Source organism: Arachis ipaensis, chromosome B10 (assembly GCF_059453495.1).
Source record: "Arachis ipaensis isolate K30076 ecotype BB chromosome B10, ASM5945349v1, whole genome shotgun sequence".
Lineage (NCBI taxonomy): Eukaryota > Viridiplantae > Streptophyta > Magnoliopsida > Fabales > Fabaceae > Arachis > Arachis ipaensis.
In genome coordinates this window covers 15,687,858-15,707,534 of record NC_142435.1, presented here as the reverse complement: position 1 = coordinate 15,707,534, position 19,677 = coordinate 15,687,858, and the positions used below count along the sequence as shown (strand labels likewise).

At 37.9% G+C, this 19,677-nt stretch overlaps 3 protein-coding genes across 10 annotated transcripts; 2 read left to right on the top strand and 1 right to left on the bottom strand.

The window, feature by feature from the left end:
- Positions 1–2,628: 2,628 nt before the first annotated feature.
- On the top strand, positions 2,629–9,475 carry LOC107620210 (uncharacterized). Of its 5 annotated transcripts, XR_015906059.1 has the most exons (5): positions 2,639–3,070; positions 4,441–4,945; positions 5,768–5,834; positions 6,511–9,029; positions 9,178–9,475. XR_015906059.1 is itself a non-coding variant. In XM_088506461.1 (3 exons), exon 3 carries the CDS (start codon positions 6,620–6,622, stop codon positions 7,796–7,798), a length of 1,179 nt encoding a protein of 392 aa, XP_088362587.1. In that variant the 5' UTR covers positions 2,629–3,070; positions 5,768–5,834; positions 6,511–6,619; the 3' UTR covers positions 7,799–9,475. The 5 variants fall into 5 exon arrangements, 2 of the variants coding, with proteins under 2 accessions (XP_088362587.1, XP_088362588.1); XR_015906053.1 differs by lacking the exon at positions 4,441–4,945 and having other exon boundaries at positions 2,629–3,070; XR_015906037.1 differs by having other exon boundaries at positions 2,634–4,945.
- A 2,283-nt stretch (positions 9,476–11,758) lies between these two features.
- LOC148579234 (uncharacterized) lies at positions 11,759–13,762 on the top strand. Its single transcript, XM_088489214.1, has 4 exons — positions 11,759–11,875; positions 12,223–12,417; positions 13,288–13,405; positions 13,511–13,762. Exons 1-4 carry the CDS (start codon positions 11,759–11,761, stop codon positions 13,561–13,563), a joined length of 483 nt encoding a protein of 160 aa, XP_088345340.1. The 3' UTR covers positions 13,564–13,762.
- Positions 13,763–15,805: 2,043 nt separating this feature from the next.
- LOC107622333 (uncharacterized) lies at positions 15,806–19,677 on the bottom strand. 4 transcript variants are annotated; one of them, XM_016324194.3, is made up of 3 exons: positions 19,542–19,677; positions 17,898–18,178; positions 15,806–16,011 (listed from the first exon to the last, which is right to left on the bottom strand). In XM_016324194.3, exons 2-3 carry the CDS (start codon positions 18,157–18,159, stop codon positions 16,004–16,006), a joined length of 270 nt encoding a protein of 89 aa, XP_016179680.1. In that variant the 5' UTR covers positions 18,160–18,178; positions 19,542–19,677; the 3' UTR covers positions 15,806–16,003. The 4 variants fall into 4 exon arrangements, with proteins under 4 accessions (XP_016179680.1, XP_020968876.1, XP_016179679.1 ...); XM_021113217.2 differs by having other exon boundaries at positions 17,898–18,253; positions 19,542–19,666; XM_016324193.3 differs by having other exon boundaries at positions 19,494–19,633.

Here is a 19,677-nt window from a genome sequence, read left to right as displayed (position 1 = left end):
GCCTTTAGTAGTTTTTGTTGTACTCCTGCTCCATCCTAGAATAGCCTGTTGAACAAACCATTTAATCATAAGCAGAAGCCACAAATTTACTATGAATAGAACCATAACAGCGAGTTGAAATACCTGTGTTCACCATGAGTTTTTGAAAATATGGAGCCTTGAACCTCCTTAAGAAGTTGGACCCGATGTGCCTGATGCAGTACATGTGCCACGCCCTTGGTGGTGACCATGCACCGTTACTGCGAGCTATTGCAGCGTCGATGGAGGTATGGCGGTCAGAAATAATACCCACACCATCAATGATAACAACATATCTCCGCAAGTTGGTTAGGAAAAACTCCCATGCGTCTGCCGTCTCGCCCTCGACTATCGCAAATGCAATAGGTACAATGTTTTGATTCCCATCTTGTGCAATCGCTACCAGAAAGTGCATCTTTATATTTTCCGTACAGGTGCGTGCCATCAACCTGCACCAGTGACTTGCAGTGTCTGAATGCTACAATACATGGATAGAAGCTCTAAAAAACGCGGTGCAGAACTCTTACACCTTGAACCTCCTCACTCTCACGGTAAACAGGGAGCATTTTAATTTGAACACGAGACCTTGGCATCTTCACCGTCATTACTTTCAACCATACTGGTAGAGTCTGGTAAGAAACTTCCCAATCACCGAAGACCTTTGCGACAGCCTTTTGCTTTGCCAACCAAGCCTTGCGGTAACTCACAGTGTAGTTGAACATGGATTGAACTTCTGCGATAATAGATTTCACCTTTATCGAGGGGTCTGCTTCGACCAATAGCCTAATGGCATCTGCAATTGTGTCCGAGTCCAACTTGGCATGATCTTGTGAAATCGTGCCGACGGTGCATGTGTGCTTGCCATTGTATCTCCTGATCTCCCAACAAGCTTTCTTTCGAATCAAGCTAGCTCGGATAAGCCAATCGCACCCTGCACCATACCCCTTGCATTTCGCATAGAATGTCTGCGACTCAGACTCATACACAGTATAATCAACTCCTATAGAGATAGTGTAGCTTTTGATTGCAGATATCACCGACTCTCTCGAACCAAATTCCATTCTGACACTAAACTCGCCATCTTCCGCCGCAGCGTTGCCTTCACCTACAACATGCACACCACCATCCGTCAGACAAGGCAAATAAAATAAACACCATAGAAAACTTGAGTTAATAATCATAACATACCCATATTCGCATACTCAGGAAATTCTGGGGCATGCATGGCTTCGAGATCTAGAGTCCGCATAAAAGACAGAACACCAAACAGGTGCTGGCTTACAATCGCATTCGCTTCATTTTGCACTGCCGGATTGCCTGCCAAGTCTCCGTCATCGTTTTCGTCATCGACTTCATAGTTAGCTTTGAACCCCTCTTCACTGTCATTATTATCTTCTTCCCAATCTATATCCCCGAGCTCATCAATATCGACCTCCTCGCCGACCGCGCTCAACTCTGACTGCTGTTCAAACTCAACGTATAGCTCTATCATCGGCACGTGAAATCGGGTTTGTTGATAAATACATAACATCTGCTGCATACTGGCATCGTCAATGATGGACATTATTTGAAACTGTATTAGCCCACCAAATACTTGCACAGGACTTCTGTATAAAAGGTTACTCACCCTTTTCAAAATGTGGCTTTGAATGTTATTACAAAGCCCATTTTGCAACTCGACAAAACTCATGGTACATGGAATAGAAAATGACAACGGACATTCACAAACAAAAGTCACTCCTTCATGTGTGTTTGGTATAACCTCACTGTTATAATATACTCGCAAATTTGCATATTTTCCATAACTTCAACCTCACATAATCCGATTTTTTTGACACACCTAACTGCCAAAAAAATTTAGAACTACGGCCTATGTGCAAGAAAGAAGAATACAATGAGTAGAAATGGAGTGAGGCAAGCTTAATGAGAGTCTTGCTTCGTATTTATAGGCTGGACTCTTGGTTAAAATATATATATTTTAAATAAAACGCAACATGCGTTTTTAGTTTTTCAAAAAAAAAAAAAAAAGCTGACAGCCCATAAAATGCAACCTGCATTTTGGCTTTTCTATGAAAAAAGCTGACACAAAAAAGTAAAACGCAAGATGCATTTTGTTATTTCAAAAAAAAATTTTTTTATGCCCACAGCAAAACGTAAGCTACAATTGGGCTTAAAGGGAATAAAAAAAATTTAAAAAGCTTTGAAAAAACAAAACGCAAGCTGCGTTTTTCTATTTCTCTCAACAAAAAAAAAAAATGAAAACAAAACTAAACGTAACCTACGTTTTGACTAAGTACCATAGCACTGGAAATATTGGTCCTGCATCCATTTCAATGCACAACACCATGGTTTTGAAAACCGGACCGAACCGATCAGTTGAACCGATCAAACCGAAAATCAGCAATGAAAACGGTCCGGTCTGCCACTAATAACCGTCCATCCACGAACCGTTTGAAAAGCTGATGAACCGGCCAAGAACCGGTCGGTCAGACTGGACCGGTAACCGGCCGGTTCTTAATAAACGCACCGTTTTTATTTAAAAAAATAAAAAAATAAAAAACCCACGTTCATCGCCTTCACTCACTCACCACTCACCCCCCTTCCCCCAACAGTCCAACACACCCTCCTCACACGTTTTCTCTTCAGAGCTTTTTGGTTTTGCCCTCAAACAAACCCTAGCCATCTAACCTCCACCACCGGCGCAGGGAGTGAGGCACTACCGCCGTCCGTCGCGCTGTCGTCGTGCTCCAGGTCTCCAACCCCTGTTCATTCTCACAGTCTCGCCAATTGCAGCTTTTTCGTTGAGATCAACATTCGCGTCTGGTTTTCATCTTCTTAGCCGCGCTTCTGCCGTCGTCAGTCGTCGTGTCCGTCGCCTGATCACCATTGTCCGTCGCACTCAACAGATCTTCCTCACACTCTGCCCAAACTGCTCAGATCGAAGGTAATGGCTTCTCTGCTCACTCCTCCACGCCGCGCGCCTCCTCCACGTCACCGGAGCCCTTGGTCCTGAAGTTGGTTGGACTTAGTTTGCTGTCACCTCTTCCAATAGGTACCAAATGTGAACTTGTTTCTAAAATGGTGAACTACATGTGAATTTGAGGGTTGATATGCCTTAGTTTTTGTTGAAAATAGTGAGTATTTAAATCGGTCTAGATTTTTTTGGAGATTTATTAGTTTTAGAATCAAAAGTTTTGTTTATTGTGTTGTTGTGTTCTGGGTTTGCTAGTGGTTGAAGACTTGATATGAGGATTTAGACACCTTAATGAATGTTCCTTCTCTGTTCTTAGTTCTGATCAGAACATTGATTTTTTTTGGGGGGATTCTGTTAGTGCTACTAATTGAAATTTGAATCATGGAATGATTAGCTCTGTTTTGGATTGAATGATTACTGATTAGGTGAATCATTTTAGTCCTGTTTTTGTTCTTTGTGTTGTTCTGTGTTGAGTTTTGTTTATGAGTAATTAAATGCACGAAACAGGAATAGGATTGCTAATTTCTTTTGTGACTTTCATTGTTCTTTTCCCTTTGTTGTGCTGCTGTTGTTGTTATGCTGCTGTTTTGTTATGGCATTGTGATTCTGCGATCACTAATCAATGTTTTGAATTTGGAATTTCTGATTAGTGACTTGTTAAGCATCAGTGTTTTGAATTTGGAATTTGTGATTAATGACTTGTTAAGCTGCTGTTGTTGTTATGCTGCTGTTTTGTTATGGCATTGTTGTTGTTATGCTGCTGTTTTGTAATGGTTGTTGCTGAACGCTAAAAATGGAAATCAAATCAAGTGCTGGTTGTTGCTGAATGAGTAGGGTAGCTACCTGCCAATGCCATATATAAATAAACTGATGAATGATGATGATGGTAGTGGTAGGAGAGTCAAAGTGTATAGGTAGTTGGTGATATGTTGTGCTTTCTTATTCAATGACTACTTGTTAATTGTTATGTTGATACCTCAACTTGGAAACAACACTAGATCCCGTTTATGGCTTGCTCAGCAAGAAGAATCTGTTGCTAAGAGAGCTCTCTTACAACAGATGAACGCAACGCTGCCTAAGATTAAACCGAAAAGGTCTTCTTGCAAGGTTCAAGTTCATGTTCAGTTAGCATAATACCACAGAATGATCAACATTTTCTAACTGAACTAGCTCAACATTCTTTTGAAATTGATAATCCTTTGTCTCCTGACATTTCTAAATTAGAATCTGAGGTGTTAAGTGATCCTGTTAACCCTCAAAGTCAAAATTTAATATTTAGATATTTCTTTTTACTATTTAACTTTTGAGTTTGTATTTTGATAAGATCATATGAATTTGGTTGATGATTTTTTGTGTACTGTTTTAAATTTGGAAGATATTTTAGGATGTTTATTTATTTATTTATTATTTTATTCTAAAACGATTTTTTCGGTTGAACCACCGGTTAGACCAGTGAACTAGTGACTAGAACGGTTTGATGACCAGTCCGGTTTTCAGAACCTTGCACAACACCAATACCAAATCCATAATGAAAAAAATGAGCTCAACAACAAACTAGTACCCATTGTTTTGATTATTAGCCTTGTAAGACTTATAAAAGGGCTTATTTTCCACACACAAAACACACGGATTCAGCTGTCAAAGTCACACACACTCTACCGTCACATCTCATCACCACCACTCTCCTGCTCAGTCACCACTCCCCGTCCAACGCCGTCGTCACATCCCACCACCACCACTCTTCACCGCCACCGCCCCCTCATTCCGCAGCGCCACCTCAGCCCTACCCTGCTGCTCAATACAGCACCTTCCAAGGCGTCTCCAACTACCCTTCGCCTCCGCGGGATCCTCACCCAGCCATCGGGTTTCCCCACCCTGTTCCGCCGCGTGGCGCCGCCGACCACTCGGCTCCTCATCCTCCTTATTACCTTCATGGCTACCAAGCAGTTCCTGGTATCCCTCTCTACCACCATCACCTCTTTTTTATTTTTTAGTTTTTTCTGGGATTTGATTTGAGCTTTGGACTCGAAGGTTTTGTGATCTTAAGGGTTAGATTCGTTCCTAGAATGATTAGGTGGTTGATTAGAGTGATGGGTTGGATCAAAGGTTGGAACTTTCGAGATGTGTTTTTTTTTTTTAAATTTAATTTCTTGCTTCTAGCTTTCGCTATGTTCTGCCCTGGTTAGTGTACTATTATATGTTTCAGCTGCAGAAAGTTTTAGTTTAATCTGCGTGGAAAATGGTTCAGAAACTTCGGTTGACTTGGTATTTTTCATTGATTATTTATATTTATTTATTTATTTATTTATTTTCATTTGAAGTTGATTTTTGAAGGTTTAAAATGGTTGAGTTTGGTGACGGGAGTGATCTGGATATAAGTTTGAAGGCTAGTAGTGATATAGGGATAGGGTTAGGGTTTCAATCGTTGGATATTCGATTCTTTTGCCTGTGATCAAAGGGCACGCTTAGGTGATGGGATGATTGTCTAAGACTTTCTGACAGCATAGATCTTTCTTTAAACATTTTTCCATCCAAACCCAAGTTATTGCATTTACATTAAGATGAATTAATAGGAATTAGGAAATCATGCAGGGCCGGTTTCACTAAAGCAATGTTGCTTATGTTAGAAGATGGTTGTTAGACTCTTGATTTCATTTTATAATAGGTGCCAGTTTGATGATAATGTCTTTGTAGTGTAGCATACTCCTTTAATCATGCTTGCCACAGCTGGATTTTGATATGATTTCCTCTTTGACCTTAATTATGGTTATGCAGTTGCTGAAGGAAGACCTGTACAAGAACCCCGCCTTGGTTGCTGTGGTCTTGGTTGCGGCTGGTGCCTGTAAGTAATTTTCCTGTATGGTAGCAGGTTACATCACAACAATGACTTATAAATAAGTAGATACAAGGAGGTTGTCTTGCATTTTCATTGTATGGTGTTTGAAACCAAATTTAGATTTCTCTGTTTCAGCTTTCAATGCTTCATTCATACCACTCTGTATGTTAATCAATTTTTATTTGTGGGTTATTGCCACTAATCATTGATGAATATTTGTTTTATATTTTTTAGTGGACTTAATTTTTGAATCCTTTATTGTAAGTAAGAATACTCTGTTATGTAATTTAGTACAGAAATTACCTAGCAAGGGCATCATATTTTAATATCAAATTTACCTGCTGGAATTGGAATATCAAAACTTGCTCATTGTGTGTGAGAAGAAGAGGAGAAGGAAATGGCATAGGATTTGCCATTTCATGAGACCCTTCTCAAACATCAACACTTAAATGTCACCTCCCAGGCGATCTGCTTTGAATTTTGGCAGTTTGCATTTATTGGTGTCTACACCTTTTCGTTATTATTGAAATTCCCCTGTAACCTTCTCTATCCTTGGTCTGTTGCCAGATATGGTTGTAATCATTATTTTCCATTTATAGGATTGTACTGGAACAGTTTCAGTAGTTTACATTTATGTTATCCAACGATAATATTCTCATATATGTCATTTTCTGTTGTGAAGGTTTATATTAGGCTTCTTGCTTGCTGCCATTAGACCCATTCCCATTCCGTCAAAGTTCAGAAGTTCTACTTCTCAGTTCCCTCCAAAACTCAAACAACTTTTCAAAACAATGATCCCAAAATCCGTTCCGCGCACACCATTCCACCGTAAAACCCCTCACCGTCCTCTTCCACCCCCCTTTCCACCACCGCCACCACCGGACCCTAAGGACTCCGCCATCCTCATCCGCTTCCGCCACAAGGACTGGCTCACGCCGAAGGAAGCCACCGCCCTGGCCAACTCCCTCACAAACCCTTCTTCTGCCCTCACCCTTCTCTCCCTCTACTCTTCCCGCAAGGACTACCTTCCCACCGAGACCTTCTCCATTTCTATTATCACCAATTTCTCACGCGCTAACCTCCCTCACGCGCTCCAAGGCTTCATCGAAGCCCTCGACCTCTCTGGATTCTCCGACGACTTCTTCTTCGCCCTAATTAAGCATTACGCTCACTCCTTCAACCGTATTGACAAGGCTGTCAACACGCTCTTCGCCATGCCCACAAAATTCAAGTGCTTGCCCAGCACCAGAACTTTTAATTTTGTCCTTAATGTTTTGGTTTCATCACGGTTCTATGAAGTTGCACATGAGGTTTATGCGGCGGCTCCAAGGCTGGGGGTTGAGGTGGATGCTTGTTGCCTGAACATTCTGATCAAGGGGTTGTGTGGTTGTGGCAAATTGGAGGATGCCTTCAAGGTATTTGATGAATTTCCCCAACTAGGGTGTGAGCCAAATGTGAGGACTTTTGCTACTTTGATGCATGGGTTGTGCGAAAAAGGGGATGTGGATGGTGCTTTTGGGTTGTTGGAGAGAATGGAAAATTGTGGGGTTGGTGCTGACGTCGTGGTTTTCAATGTGCTGATTTCGGGGTTGAGGAAGCAAGGGAGGGTCGACGAGGCAAAGCAGGTGTTGGAGAGATTGATGATGGAAAAAGGATGTGATCCCAATGGAGGGTCTTATCAAGAAGTGGTGTATGGGTTGCTTGATAATGAGAGATTTAAGGAAGCCAAAGAGATCATGGAGAGAATGGTGTTGATGGGGTTTGGTCCTAGTTTCATGTCTTATAAAGTTCTTGTGAAGGGTATGAGTGAGAAGGGTGTGGTTGGGGAGGTCGATTGGGCTGTAAGGCAGATGATGAAGCAGCGATTTGTGCCAAAGATGGGAATGTGGAAGCAGATTGTGAGGTGTGTGGTTTCTCAAGATAGTAGAAGTTCCACTTGTGCTTATCTTGATAGTGTTTTGGAAGGATAAACTTGATGAAAAGTATAATACAATATAATCTTTCTGCAAATATACTCATTGAGTTGTTTGTGAAATGAGAACATATAGGACCTTGCTTTTTCTTGGATGTGCAATGCAGACAGAAAATAGACAAACCAATGTGTGTGGAAGAGGTGGTGAATTTTAAATTAAAATATTTTTGCAGCAAAGGTGCTATCAATGTTTCTGCAATGTCTCAGTTTTGGAGTGAGAAGAAATGAGAGTCAATGGATGTGGAGAAAATCCCTACAAGATTTACTTCTCCTGTTGATGAATCAACAAATACAGAATCACAAGCATACAAACAGTGGCGCACTGATTATTACAACCTCACTTCTTGGCTTTTTGCATCTCTTGATTCTTTTTTTTCAGCATCCTGTAATTGGTTGCAGTTTTGCACATGAGATTTGGTCTCGCATTCACACGCATTTTGCTTCTCGGACGAAGGCTAGGGTTCGACAACTCAACTTCAACTCAAGATTATCACGAAAGAAGGTTCAACCACTGATTATCTCTTGAAAATTAAAAAATTAGTGGATTATTTAGCTGCTGTAGGTGCTCCTCTGTCTGAATCCGAACATACAAATGTAATATTTGATGGTTTAAATGAAGATTATCACCCATTCATTACATATGTTACTGCAAAAGATCCTGCTTATAGCATTCCAGACCTTGAAGCCCTTCTTATAGCTCAAGAAGACATTGTGGACAGGTTCAAGAAACCTGATCAATCCATGGTTCAAGTTCACCTAACTCAGGCTCCAACTCAAGAGCCTCGTTCTTCAGATTCATCCATTCTTGGTAATTATGGAAGAGGTACAAACTCTATCTATGGTAGAGGTTTTCAAGAAAATTATGGTAGAGGCTTTCAAGGCCGTCATGGTAGAGGTGGTAGGAATATGTGTGGTGGAAGAAGCCCTTGAAACTCTATGAACTGCCCTCAATGCCAGATTTGTGGCCGCATGGAACATGTAGCTCCATCTTGCTACTTTCGGTTTGATCAATCCTATCACCAATCCCCACAGTAGTCACAAGTTTCCTAGAATGGATCCTTAGCTCCACCCTCATCCTTCCATAATCCTAGAGCAATGCTTGCAACTCTCAGCTTCGGTAAGTGATCCATCATGGTATGTAGACTCGGGTGCTACTCACCATTGCACACATGATTCATCAAATATTCTCCAACCCTTGGATTACTAAGGTCAAGAACAAGTTTTCACAGGTAATGGATCTGGAATGCCTATCTAGAATGTAGGTAATTCAATTATTCACAATAATAATATTCCTACTCAAGAATCATATTGATTGTATGATTTATTTTATGTTCCAACCATAACTCAGAATTTAATCAGTGTCTCATGTTTTGCTAGAGACAACCATGTTTATTTCTCCTTTTATCCTGATTTTTGCTTGGTGAAATCGGAGGCTACCAAGGAGGTTCTTCTACAAGGCAAGGCTGACAAAGGCTTGTATAAATTTGACAAAGGTGTCATTCCTCAATCTGTTTTTGCCCCTCTTTTTGCTAATGCTTTTCTTTCTTCTTGTGCTTCTTTTGATGTATACCATAAATGCTTTGGTCATCCTTCTCTTCCTATTGTAAAGAACATTATTGGCAGATTTCAGTTGAAAGTGAATAAAGAATATGAATCTAATTCTGTTTGTAATTACTGTTGCTTGGCTAAATCACATCGTTTACCATATACTATGTCTCAATCTACTTATGATCATCCTTTAGCTCTTCTTATTTCTGATGTTTGGGGGCCTGCACTGGTTATCTCAAAAAATGGTTTTCAATTCTATATTTCTTTTATTGATGTGTACGCTAGGCATACAAGCATTTATCTTCTTACTCATAAGTCACAGGTTTTTGCTGTTCTCAAACAGTATAAGTCATTCATGGGGAGACAAACAGGTTTCTCTATTAAATCATTTCAAAGTGACAATGAAGGTGAATATCGTTCTACTGCATTTAAAGATTTTCTTAAGCAAGAAGACATTGCTCATAGGCTATCTTGTCCTCATACTCCCCAACAAAATGGCTTGGCCGAACGCAAGCATAGGCACATTATTGAAACAGGTTTGGCCCTTCTTGCTACAGCCTCTTTACCTCTCTTGTTTTGGGATGAAGCCTTTTCTACTGTTTATCTTATTAATCGCATGCCTTCCCCTAATACTAGTCATCTTTCATCACATGAGCTTCTATTTAATCAAATTCCAGATTACTCTTCTCTAAAAATTTTTGGATGCTTGTGTTATCCAAACTTAAGGCCATACACTTCACACAAACTAGAATATCGATCTCAGCCTTGCATCTTTCTAGGATATGCTATTAATCATCGTGGCTATAAATGTTTGTCTAAGGTAAAGTTTATGTGTCTCGTGATGTTGTTTTTGATGAAACTCAATTCCCTGGCTTTTCCTTCTTTCCCGCTAATTCTGATAAATCTGGCTCCATTGGTAATTATATTCATGAACTTCTTCCTCTTATTCCTTCTGTCCCACCTTCTTCCATTACCCCTTCTTATATCCATACCATCTATAAATTCGTATACTAATTCTGAACACCTTAATTCACCTCACCAAGCTTCTGATTTTGGTCCTTCTACTATATCTAAATTCTGCATCATCCTCTAATACCGCACAACCAAATAACTCCACTCCTCTCACACATCCTATTCCTACTATAAATACTATACCTGTTTCACATACTGACACTTGTTTACCCTTATCATTTCCATCTCCACCTGTCTTTAATCACACCACCTTATGCTCACTCGATCAAAAACCAAAAACTTAAAACCCAAGGCACTCAACACTACAACCTCTCCTCTCCATGCTCAATCAGATTCTCTTATTCCCAAATATATCAAAAATTGAATATAAGGCCTTGGTTTTTCATAAAACTTGGATCCTTGTTGAAACCCCACCTGATGTAAATATCATTGGGTGTAGATGGATCTTTGCTGTTAAAAAGAATTCACAGGGTGAGATTGTTAGACATAAGGCACGTTTAGTTGCCAAAGGATTTAATCAAGCTGCAAGTATTGACTTTGATCAGGTATATACACCTGTAATTAAGCCGGTTACAATTCGGGTTATCATCACCATTGCTTTATCAAAAGGTTGGTTTATCAAACAATTTGATTTTCACAATACAGTTTTTGAATGGTACTTTATCTGAAACTATATATATGCATCAACCACCTGGTTTTCAACATTCAAATCCTAATCTTGTTTGTAAATTGCATAAAGCTTTGTATGGCTTAAAACAAGCTCTGCTTGCATGGTACCTTACTCTTACTTCTACTCTAGCTAAATTTGCTTTTCAATGTACTCGATCGGATTCCTCTTTATTCACTATATGGCTTAAAACAAGCTCTGCTTGCATGGTACCTTACTCTTACTTCTACTCTAGCTAAATTTGCTTTTCAATGTACTCGATCGGATTCCTCTTTATTCACTAAGTTTCAGGTTCAAACGTTACATATATTTTCATATATGTTGATGACATGCTGGTTACTGGCAACAATTAAAGTGAAATTCAGTATATAATTACTCAACTTCATTCCACTTTTCTCCTTAAGGACCTAGGACATGTGAATTATTTTTTAGGCATTGAAGTTCACATCACTCTTCAGGTCATATCTCTCTAAATCAGACCAAGTATATACATGAATTATTACTTAAATCCGGAATGCAATACTCTAAACTTATGGTTACTCCTATGATCAGTTCTAATAACTTAACAGCTGTGGACAGTGCTACTGTGTTTATCTAGGATCCAATCTTGTCTCTTGGAATTGTAGTAAACAAACCACTATGAGCAGAAGTTCTACTGAGGCTGAGTTTCAAGCACTTGCAGTTGTACTTACAGAATTGACATGGATTCAAAACCGCTTGCTGGAAATTTGACAACACCCCTCTGCTCATCCCACAGTCTATTGTGACAATATGACCGGTGTCATGCTCGCTTATAATCTGATTCTTCATCATCGAACTAAACATTTTGAATTGGACCTCTACTTTGTTCGAGAAAGAGTAACCACGGGTTTAGTAGCTGTTAGGGGTGTAAGTTACCGAACCGGATCGAAATTTACCGCAAAACCGAACCGAAATTTACAACAACCGAAAAGAAAACCGAAAAAATCGGTTTTTTTTGTTTTTTTCGAATTAAACCGATCGATTCGGTTCGGTTTTCGGTTGGCTCAGTAAAAACCGAACCAAACCAAACCGAGCCGAAATATTGGTTCAGAAACCTTGTTTTTACACATTTACCCTTTAACCTAATATGCAATCCTCTAACCCCCAATCCCTACTCACTCAGCGCAGCCACAACACAAGTCACAACCCCACAAGTCACAACCTCCATCTTTCTCTTCTATGCCTGATTGCCTGAGACCCTGAGAGAATGAGAGCTTGAGAGAGCCAGAGAGCTGAGAGCGCCGTCGTCAAGTCGCCGTGAAGGACGTCGTCGATCTCCATCACGGGCGTTGCAGAGAGCTGTCTTCACGCCATCGTCTCGCCGTCGTCGATCTCCGTCTGAGCCGTTCTTCCGTCCAGCAGTCCTCGTCGCCGAGCCTTCTTCTGCAACTCACAATGTCGTCTTTGAGGTTGGTAACTCGATTTTTTCACAATTTGTTGCAAGTTATTACTTATTAGATGTTCTTGTTGGTGGGTTGATTGAAAGTTTGTTGCTGTTGCTGTTCGTTGAATTGAAAATAAAAAATAAAAAAATCAAATAAAGTTTGTTGGTGGGCTAATTGAAAGTTTGTTGCTGTTGCTGTTCACAATGTTCTTGTTCGTTGATTTTTTCACAATTTATTCTAAATATTAACTCATATAACTAAAATAAAAAAATTTGGTGCTTACAGAGATATTTTACCTACTTTAATCACTGCCTGGCCACTTGAATCCTAATTGAATTTTCTTGTTGATTAATCTTTAGGACTGGTTTTGTCTCCCTGATCTTTGGTTTTTTCAAAATTTATTGCAAGTTATTAGATATTCTTGAGTACCTTTTTCTGTCTATGAAGCTGAGGGATTTGGATACCTTTTTCTGTTTAAGTATCTTTGTAATTTAATTCTTGGTGTTCTTTTTTCTTTAAGTTATGGATTTGGGATATTGTAATTAGCCACAAATTTTAAACATTGTCATGTCCTTATATCTGCATTATGTCATGCAGTATCCCATACTTAATAAATCAAGTTTAGAGGTAAAAATGAACGTGAATAGTAGTACTCTTTAGTCTTTTCTAGACCAAAAGACCAATAATTACTTTGATGCAGGATTGATAACACTAACACAGAAAAATTAAATAAAGAGTACATGGCACATGGGTTTACTGTTTCTTTCACAATGGTTCTTTCACAATGAAGATTATTGCAGTACTTAATTAGAACCATGGTTCTTTCACAATGAAGCTTAGAAATAGGTACATGGCACATGGGTTTACTGTTTCTTCATGCAATAACAACTATAGGAGTTCTTAACTCCAAAGACAGTTGAGGCATTGATATGCACACAAAATTGGCTTCTTGCTTCTCCAATGACAACTGATTTTGAGGAGCTTATTGAAGAGTTTGAGAAACTTGAATTAGGTATGCAAAAAAGAAATTTGTAGTTCTTTTTATGGTTTATGTTTATAATTTATAATCTATATTATGTTTATAATCTATATTGATTTTTTTGTTTTACTTTTGTAGAAATTGCACCAACCGGAGAAGATGATGATGAGTCTGGTGTGGATTCAGATTAAGCATGGTGGCTGTTTGGTTTTATTTGTTACAAAGTGACTGTTTCAGTTTAAAGTGTTTATTTTTGTTGTTTTGCTAGGCATTTTTAGTTGTCTTTGTTTTATGTTTAATTAAGTTGAATTTGTATTGAATTTGGATGTGATATACTCTTGTTATTCTGGTTTATTGAAGTTTTTAAACTTTATTTTATGATAATTTTAATTCTGATAGGTGTAAAAAAACCAAAAAAACCGACAGAACCAAACCGCTGTTGGTTTGGTTCGGTTCGGTTGATCAAACAGCAGCCAACCGAATGGTTGGTATTACTATAGGACCGATTAGGTCGGTTCGGTTGGTTTTTGATCCAAAACCGAACCAAACCGAACCGATTGCACCCCTAGTAGCTGTTACCCACATTTCAGGCACTGAGCAGATAGCTGATATCTTCACGAGACCGCTCCCAGCTGCTTCCTTTACAAAATTCTTTGGCAAACTCAGGTTGGCATCTAAGCCACCGTGAGTTTGAGGGTGCTGTAGAAACTATGGGTATGGTCGGCAAGTCGGTTGTATTATCTAGTACCTTCCAAGTCTATTAGTATGTGTAACTATAAAATAGTTCTCTCTCTCTCCTTTGTGAAGACACATTTTGATTTCATATTGATAATTGAAATATCACAAGCTTTGTTCTCTTCTTCTCTCATTTCTCTCTCTCTCTAAACACTTTAAAAAAGTCCTACCTCTAGTGAAATTTGTAGAAATTCTATATATATTCCAATGTAAATAGTTACGATTCGTTAGTGAAGAGAGATTTATAGACTTTATGTGTGTTTTAATATACGTATGAATCGTTGGCTAAGGGACAAATTTCATTCTTCTAAGTTCATGCATGAGATTAAGTTTCGGGCCGATTAAAATGTGGCTAGAAATCGATGGACCATAGACTATTAATAAGAACAATACGAGGAACAAATAAATGATAAGTTATGATGACTAAAACGTCTTACTCAATAAACTCAATATAAATATTGAGGTTGTGGAGATATGAATTCTATGCCAATTTCTAAGTCTGTGTTGGTTATTGCAGAAAGAAAATTTTTATATTTATTGTAGAAAAAAAAATTTTATATTTCTGGTTTTCGTAGTTAGCATAGTTCAAAGACAATATCTTCTTAGACGATATATTAATAGAATTTTTGAATAGTTTGACAAAGGGTTTAGAATGAGAGTAAAAAAGTGAAAAAAGATAAGAATTTTTTCTATAATGAGGTAGAAAAAATACATGTGACAATCTATAGAGATAATAGAAGAAAGAGGAAATAGATAACCTAGCATTTTTATATAGAAAAGGGAATAGAATGAAAAAGGAACGACTAAAATGACTCTTAAGTATGTCCAGATTGTGTTAGGAAAATCTAACTCGCATTTAGGTGAAATCTTCAATCTAAATCGTCACTTTGCAAGTCCTATAAAATTTTCTACATTTGAAAATAGCTATTAGAGACAAATTTATAGAGAATTAGTAAGCTTTAAAACGAACCTTTTAGACTAGTTAGTTACAACGCAATTTTCTACTATAAACGTGTAACACATTTGTCTACCTAATTGAATTTGAATTTAATTTTGTATTGTACTCAATGAATAAAGCTAATATTTTCATATTTTCAAATTTTAAATTAAATGTTAATTTTCAAGTGCATTATATTCTATTTTTTTATTATGAAATTAAAATTCAAAATTATTATAAATTTAATTAATTAATAATTGAATAATAAACATGATTCAAAAAAAAACTGAGATGTTAAACAGAATACGGGCCTCGATAAAAAATGATTGAGTGAAACAAAATTCTGATAGAAGGGAAAAAATTATAGCAAAGACTAAACAGAGAATGACCAAGAAGAGACAGAGGAAGAGGTAACAGGAAGCTTTGTCGATGGTAAGTGTTTAAGTTTAATGGCTTGCTTCCTGGAAGAGGAAATCAGATTGCAGAAGTGTTGCAGGGGAAGAAGAGACGGCAGAATCCCATAAGAAAATTATAGAAATAAGGATTGCTCAAAGTGGTAACATTCCACCGGGATATTGCAAGATTAACTATTCTGCATGTTATATGGCAAAACTAGTGCAGGAATGTTATCAAATCTACAATACCTAAAGTAACACACAAAATGTGTCAAATTAAAAAATAACATGTTTTAAAACATTAGGAATGTTGCATATGTTTAATTATGTTTAAGCATCCTGGAAGTGCAATTGTGAAAGATTATGTAAATTCTAAAGGAGCGATAAAATTCTTATATAACACCAGAGTTAATATTAAGAAACTTTATTCAGGTAACAATTTGAACTTTTGAAGCATTACAAAACCAGCTGCCTGCAATGTCTTCGTCAGAAAACAGAACAGAAAATTCAATGAAGGAAATAAGAGGAATTCCCAGTTTTCCACCAAAAGAACCTGTGACAATTTCATTTCCCTGCATTTAAAAGAGAAGAAAAAATATATGAACGAATGCAGAAGATGTGATCATAAGAAATATGTATAGAGATTCCTATTCAAAGGCTTTCTTCCGTGAGGAGAGTATATTTGCATTCCTGGTGGTCCAAGATTTTAATAAATCTTATCCATTAAAAATCTAAATGAATGGGTGAAATTAAAGCATTTTATTATATAAAACTAATTTTATAAAACATACTTATATTGAAGAAATAAATTTTACTTTGAAATTTCTATTGTATTATTCTTCTGTCACTACCCGTGGCGTTGACTTTCCTCTTCCCCTTTTTCACGTCTATAGGGGCAACTCATCTTCTTACCTTGTCCCTCGCTTTCCCTCCATCCACCACCTTCTCTTCCTCCTCCCACCTTTTTCTTCTTCTACATGTGCACTACCACCTACGACAATCTTCCCTTGAAGAGAAAGAATTAAAAGAAGAAAAAAGTATAAAAAAAAAAAAAAAAAAAACCCTAAAGAAACCTACATTCTAAGACAATACCATATAACAACTAGCTACACACAATCATAAATTACAAATAGAGTAAAGTACTATTTTGGTCCCCCAACATTTGGGACAAATCCTAATTTAGCCGCCTAACATTTCAAACATTTTATTTTAGTCCCCAAAAGTTTTAAATCGGTTCAATGTTGTCCCACCATTAAATTTGACACAAAACACTTTGCATATTGAAGAGCCAATAATGTTCAATTTTAGTTCGTAAGTAAAATCAACCCATCAACGATCACTAATATAAACGCTTTTCATTTGATTCTAGAGCGCTGATGATCGATTGCTAGTATTTAGAATTTTGTACAAGGAGAACAAGAAGAGGAAGGGTTATAAGAAAGTTTTTGGTTATGTTTCTCTAATACACAGAAATAAGTAGGTATGACTTAACTAAAAACGTTGTTAACATGCACATTACCCATTTCATTAATTACTCGTGTCAAATTGAATGGTAGGACAACAGTGAACCCATTTGAAACCTCTTGGGATAGAAATAGAATGTTTAAAACGTTATGGACCAAGTTAGGATTTGCCCCAAACGTTGGGGACCAAAATAGTACTTTTTGCTTACAAATAAATTATTTTTTATGACTCCTCCCTCAATCCCAGTAACATTTGTTTTGCATTGCTCCTATTGAAGCTTAATTGGTAACATACAAGACCCATTTTGGTTCAAAGTTGGTCTGCATCATTGTATATACTAGCAGCCATGGATAATTCAGTCAACAACATGGATTTTTTTTTATAGCGGCTTCTTCAAGTATCTGCCTAAGAAGTCCAAGGTTACTAATGTTGCAAGGAACATAAAGTGGAATGGGATAAAATGGAAGAAATGGAAAAAGGAAGATTTTATATTTATGTAAAGAGCACCATGATCCTGATTTTAAGTTCCCCCATCTAAGTCAGAACCCTCAAAATAAACCCATCTCCCCAAACTTTTAGGAGAAGAAACCAACTAGGGGAAAAGGATAAGCCGGTAGCTAAAATGGCATTACATGAGAGGTAGCTTCACGTTTTCAGCAATATAACAAATAGCATAGCATGTCTATACAAAGAATTAATGTTTTACAGAAAGTTTGACGGTCCATGCATGTTAGTAAACTGCCATTTTGCTAAGAGCAGCATCTTAGGGCTCATCCAATCACTTATTAAACAGAAATCATAAATGAAGTACTGTTAGATACGCAACTCTTTATGTGCATCTACCGAATAACTTAAACTTTTAGGATAAATAGTCTCATAACATTAATTCTAATTCTACCTAAAAATGGTTTATCCCAAATTCTAAGCAGCTCAAACGTAGAACGTTGATTAAATCATGGCAGTGTGGAAGTGATGAGAATTCATGATGGGATACCTGAGAATTGTTGGAGGGCATCGTCGTAGGGGTCGCGGCGGCCTTCGACCTGGCTGATCTGGGCATCCCAAGCAAGCTGAGAGTTGTGGCGCTCGAAGGTCCAAAAGCCATAAGGCCTCATTGGGAGACTCCACATCTCCTTGGTCTTGGCGCACCTGTCCTTCACAGCATAGACATGCTCCCTGAACTTCTTATCCCTTTCCTCTGGATCCTCCATCATCTTTAGTACCAGGTGCCTCGCGAATTCCATTATGAATCCCATCTCTATTATCTTCGATACTCTTTATTTACAACACCACCACCACCAACAACAAAACAATCAACAACAAATCTCCTCACTTATAATAAACCCCAACCTACTATGCAAATATAGAATAATCAATTCAATTTAAAGTCAAACCAAATATAATCGACAAAGTAACTAGAAATTTCAGATAAGAAAGGTGTTTGCAAAATGGGTGCATTACATCTCTAACCAGCGTCAAAACAAAGACTCGAAAGCAAAACAAGTTTCTGACAATCTTCTATCAGCATATTCTAGAATTGATTAAATGAAATAAGAGACATTGTCACAATCATTTGCAAAACAAACTTAGAGAAACGTTTGGTCGAAGTCAATAATATTATTATAGCTTCAGATGGGGGAAGACGAAGCCTACTCAAAGGAGCAATAAACAGGACCAGCCAAGAACCTCACTGTAATCAGAACAAGAAACTAGATACATCGATGGTGATTGACCTGGCTCTCAAATTGTTTGATTGAATGTTAGTGTTAGTTTTTTGTTTTTTAGTTGAGCAAGATAGATTTTTTTTTCTTTTTATTTTTGGTTTAGTTCTAGCATTCTTGATAAAATTTGGTATTGGGTCACGGTGCACACTGCACTCTATGAGCAGGGATGTCAACCGGGCGGGAAGGGGGCGCGGGAGAGACCTCCCTGCTCCCCATCCCCAACCCGAACACCAAAAACCTCCCCATCCCCGCCCTGATCCCCGCCGGGGGGGAAGATGGAGCCCCATTCCCCATCTTTCCATATTTTTATGAAAATTCCTAACTTAAATAACTAGAAGTAAACAAGGTGCAACAGAAACCCGCAAATCCCACTTTACCATAGAATCACTCAAGTAAATCACAAGCTTTCTTTCAAATTCCCTAAAATTCATTGCCCAAACGACAAAACTCAAATGCAAACAAAAGAAAGTAAAATCCAAACAAATGATAAAAAATTAAAAATCCAGCTGGCAATTCAAGTGGTTGCATTTAGAAGGTTCCAAAAACAAAAACTCCTGGATTCGTTAACAACCAGTCAACAGTTACGACAAGGTCGTTCCAAATGAATTGGAATTGGCAAACAAATGACGGCGACAACACCAATAACCCTAATTGCAGCTCGGCAGAGCTCCAATTGGGGAACAAAACGCATTGGAATAAGCAATTAAGCAACGAGAAACGCCACGAAATGGATAAAAGACTGACAAAAAAGAGCACAAATTGAATCCAAACTTGAGTGCCAGAACCCAGTGAAAGTGAATACTAACTATAATAAGAACTGAAGAAGCTTCTTGAAAAGCATTGAACAGTGAAAGAAAAGCACTTACAGGGAAGAAAATCGAACAGGAACGGAGAAAATTGAGTCGGAAACGTACCTTGAGAACAGGAACGGGAACTTTACGCTGCTGTGTTTATTTATTATTTATTTATTTCTACATAGATTTCGAAAAAAAAATTTTTTTTCTTAGGTTATATTCGCGAGATTTGTTTACAATCGTTTTTGAAGGGAAT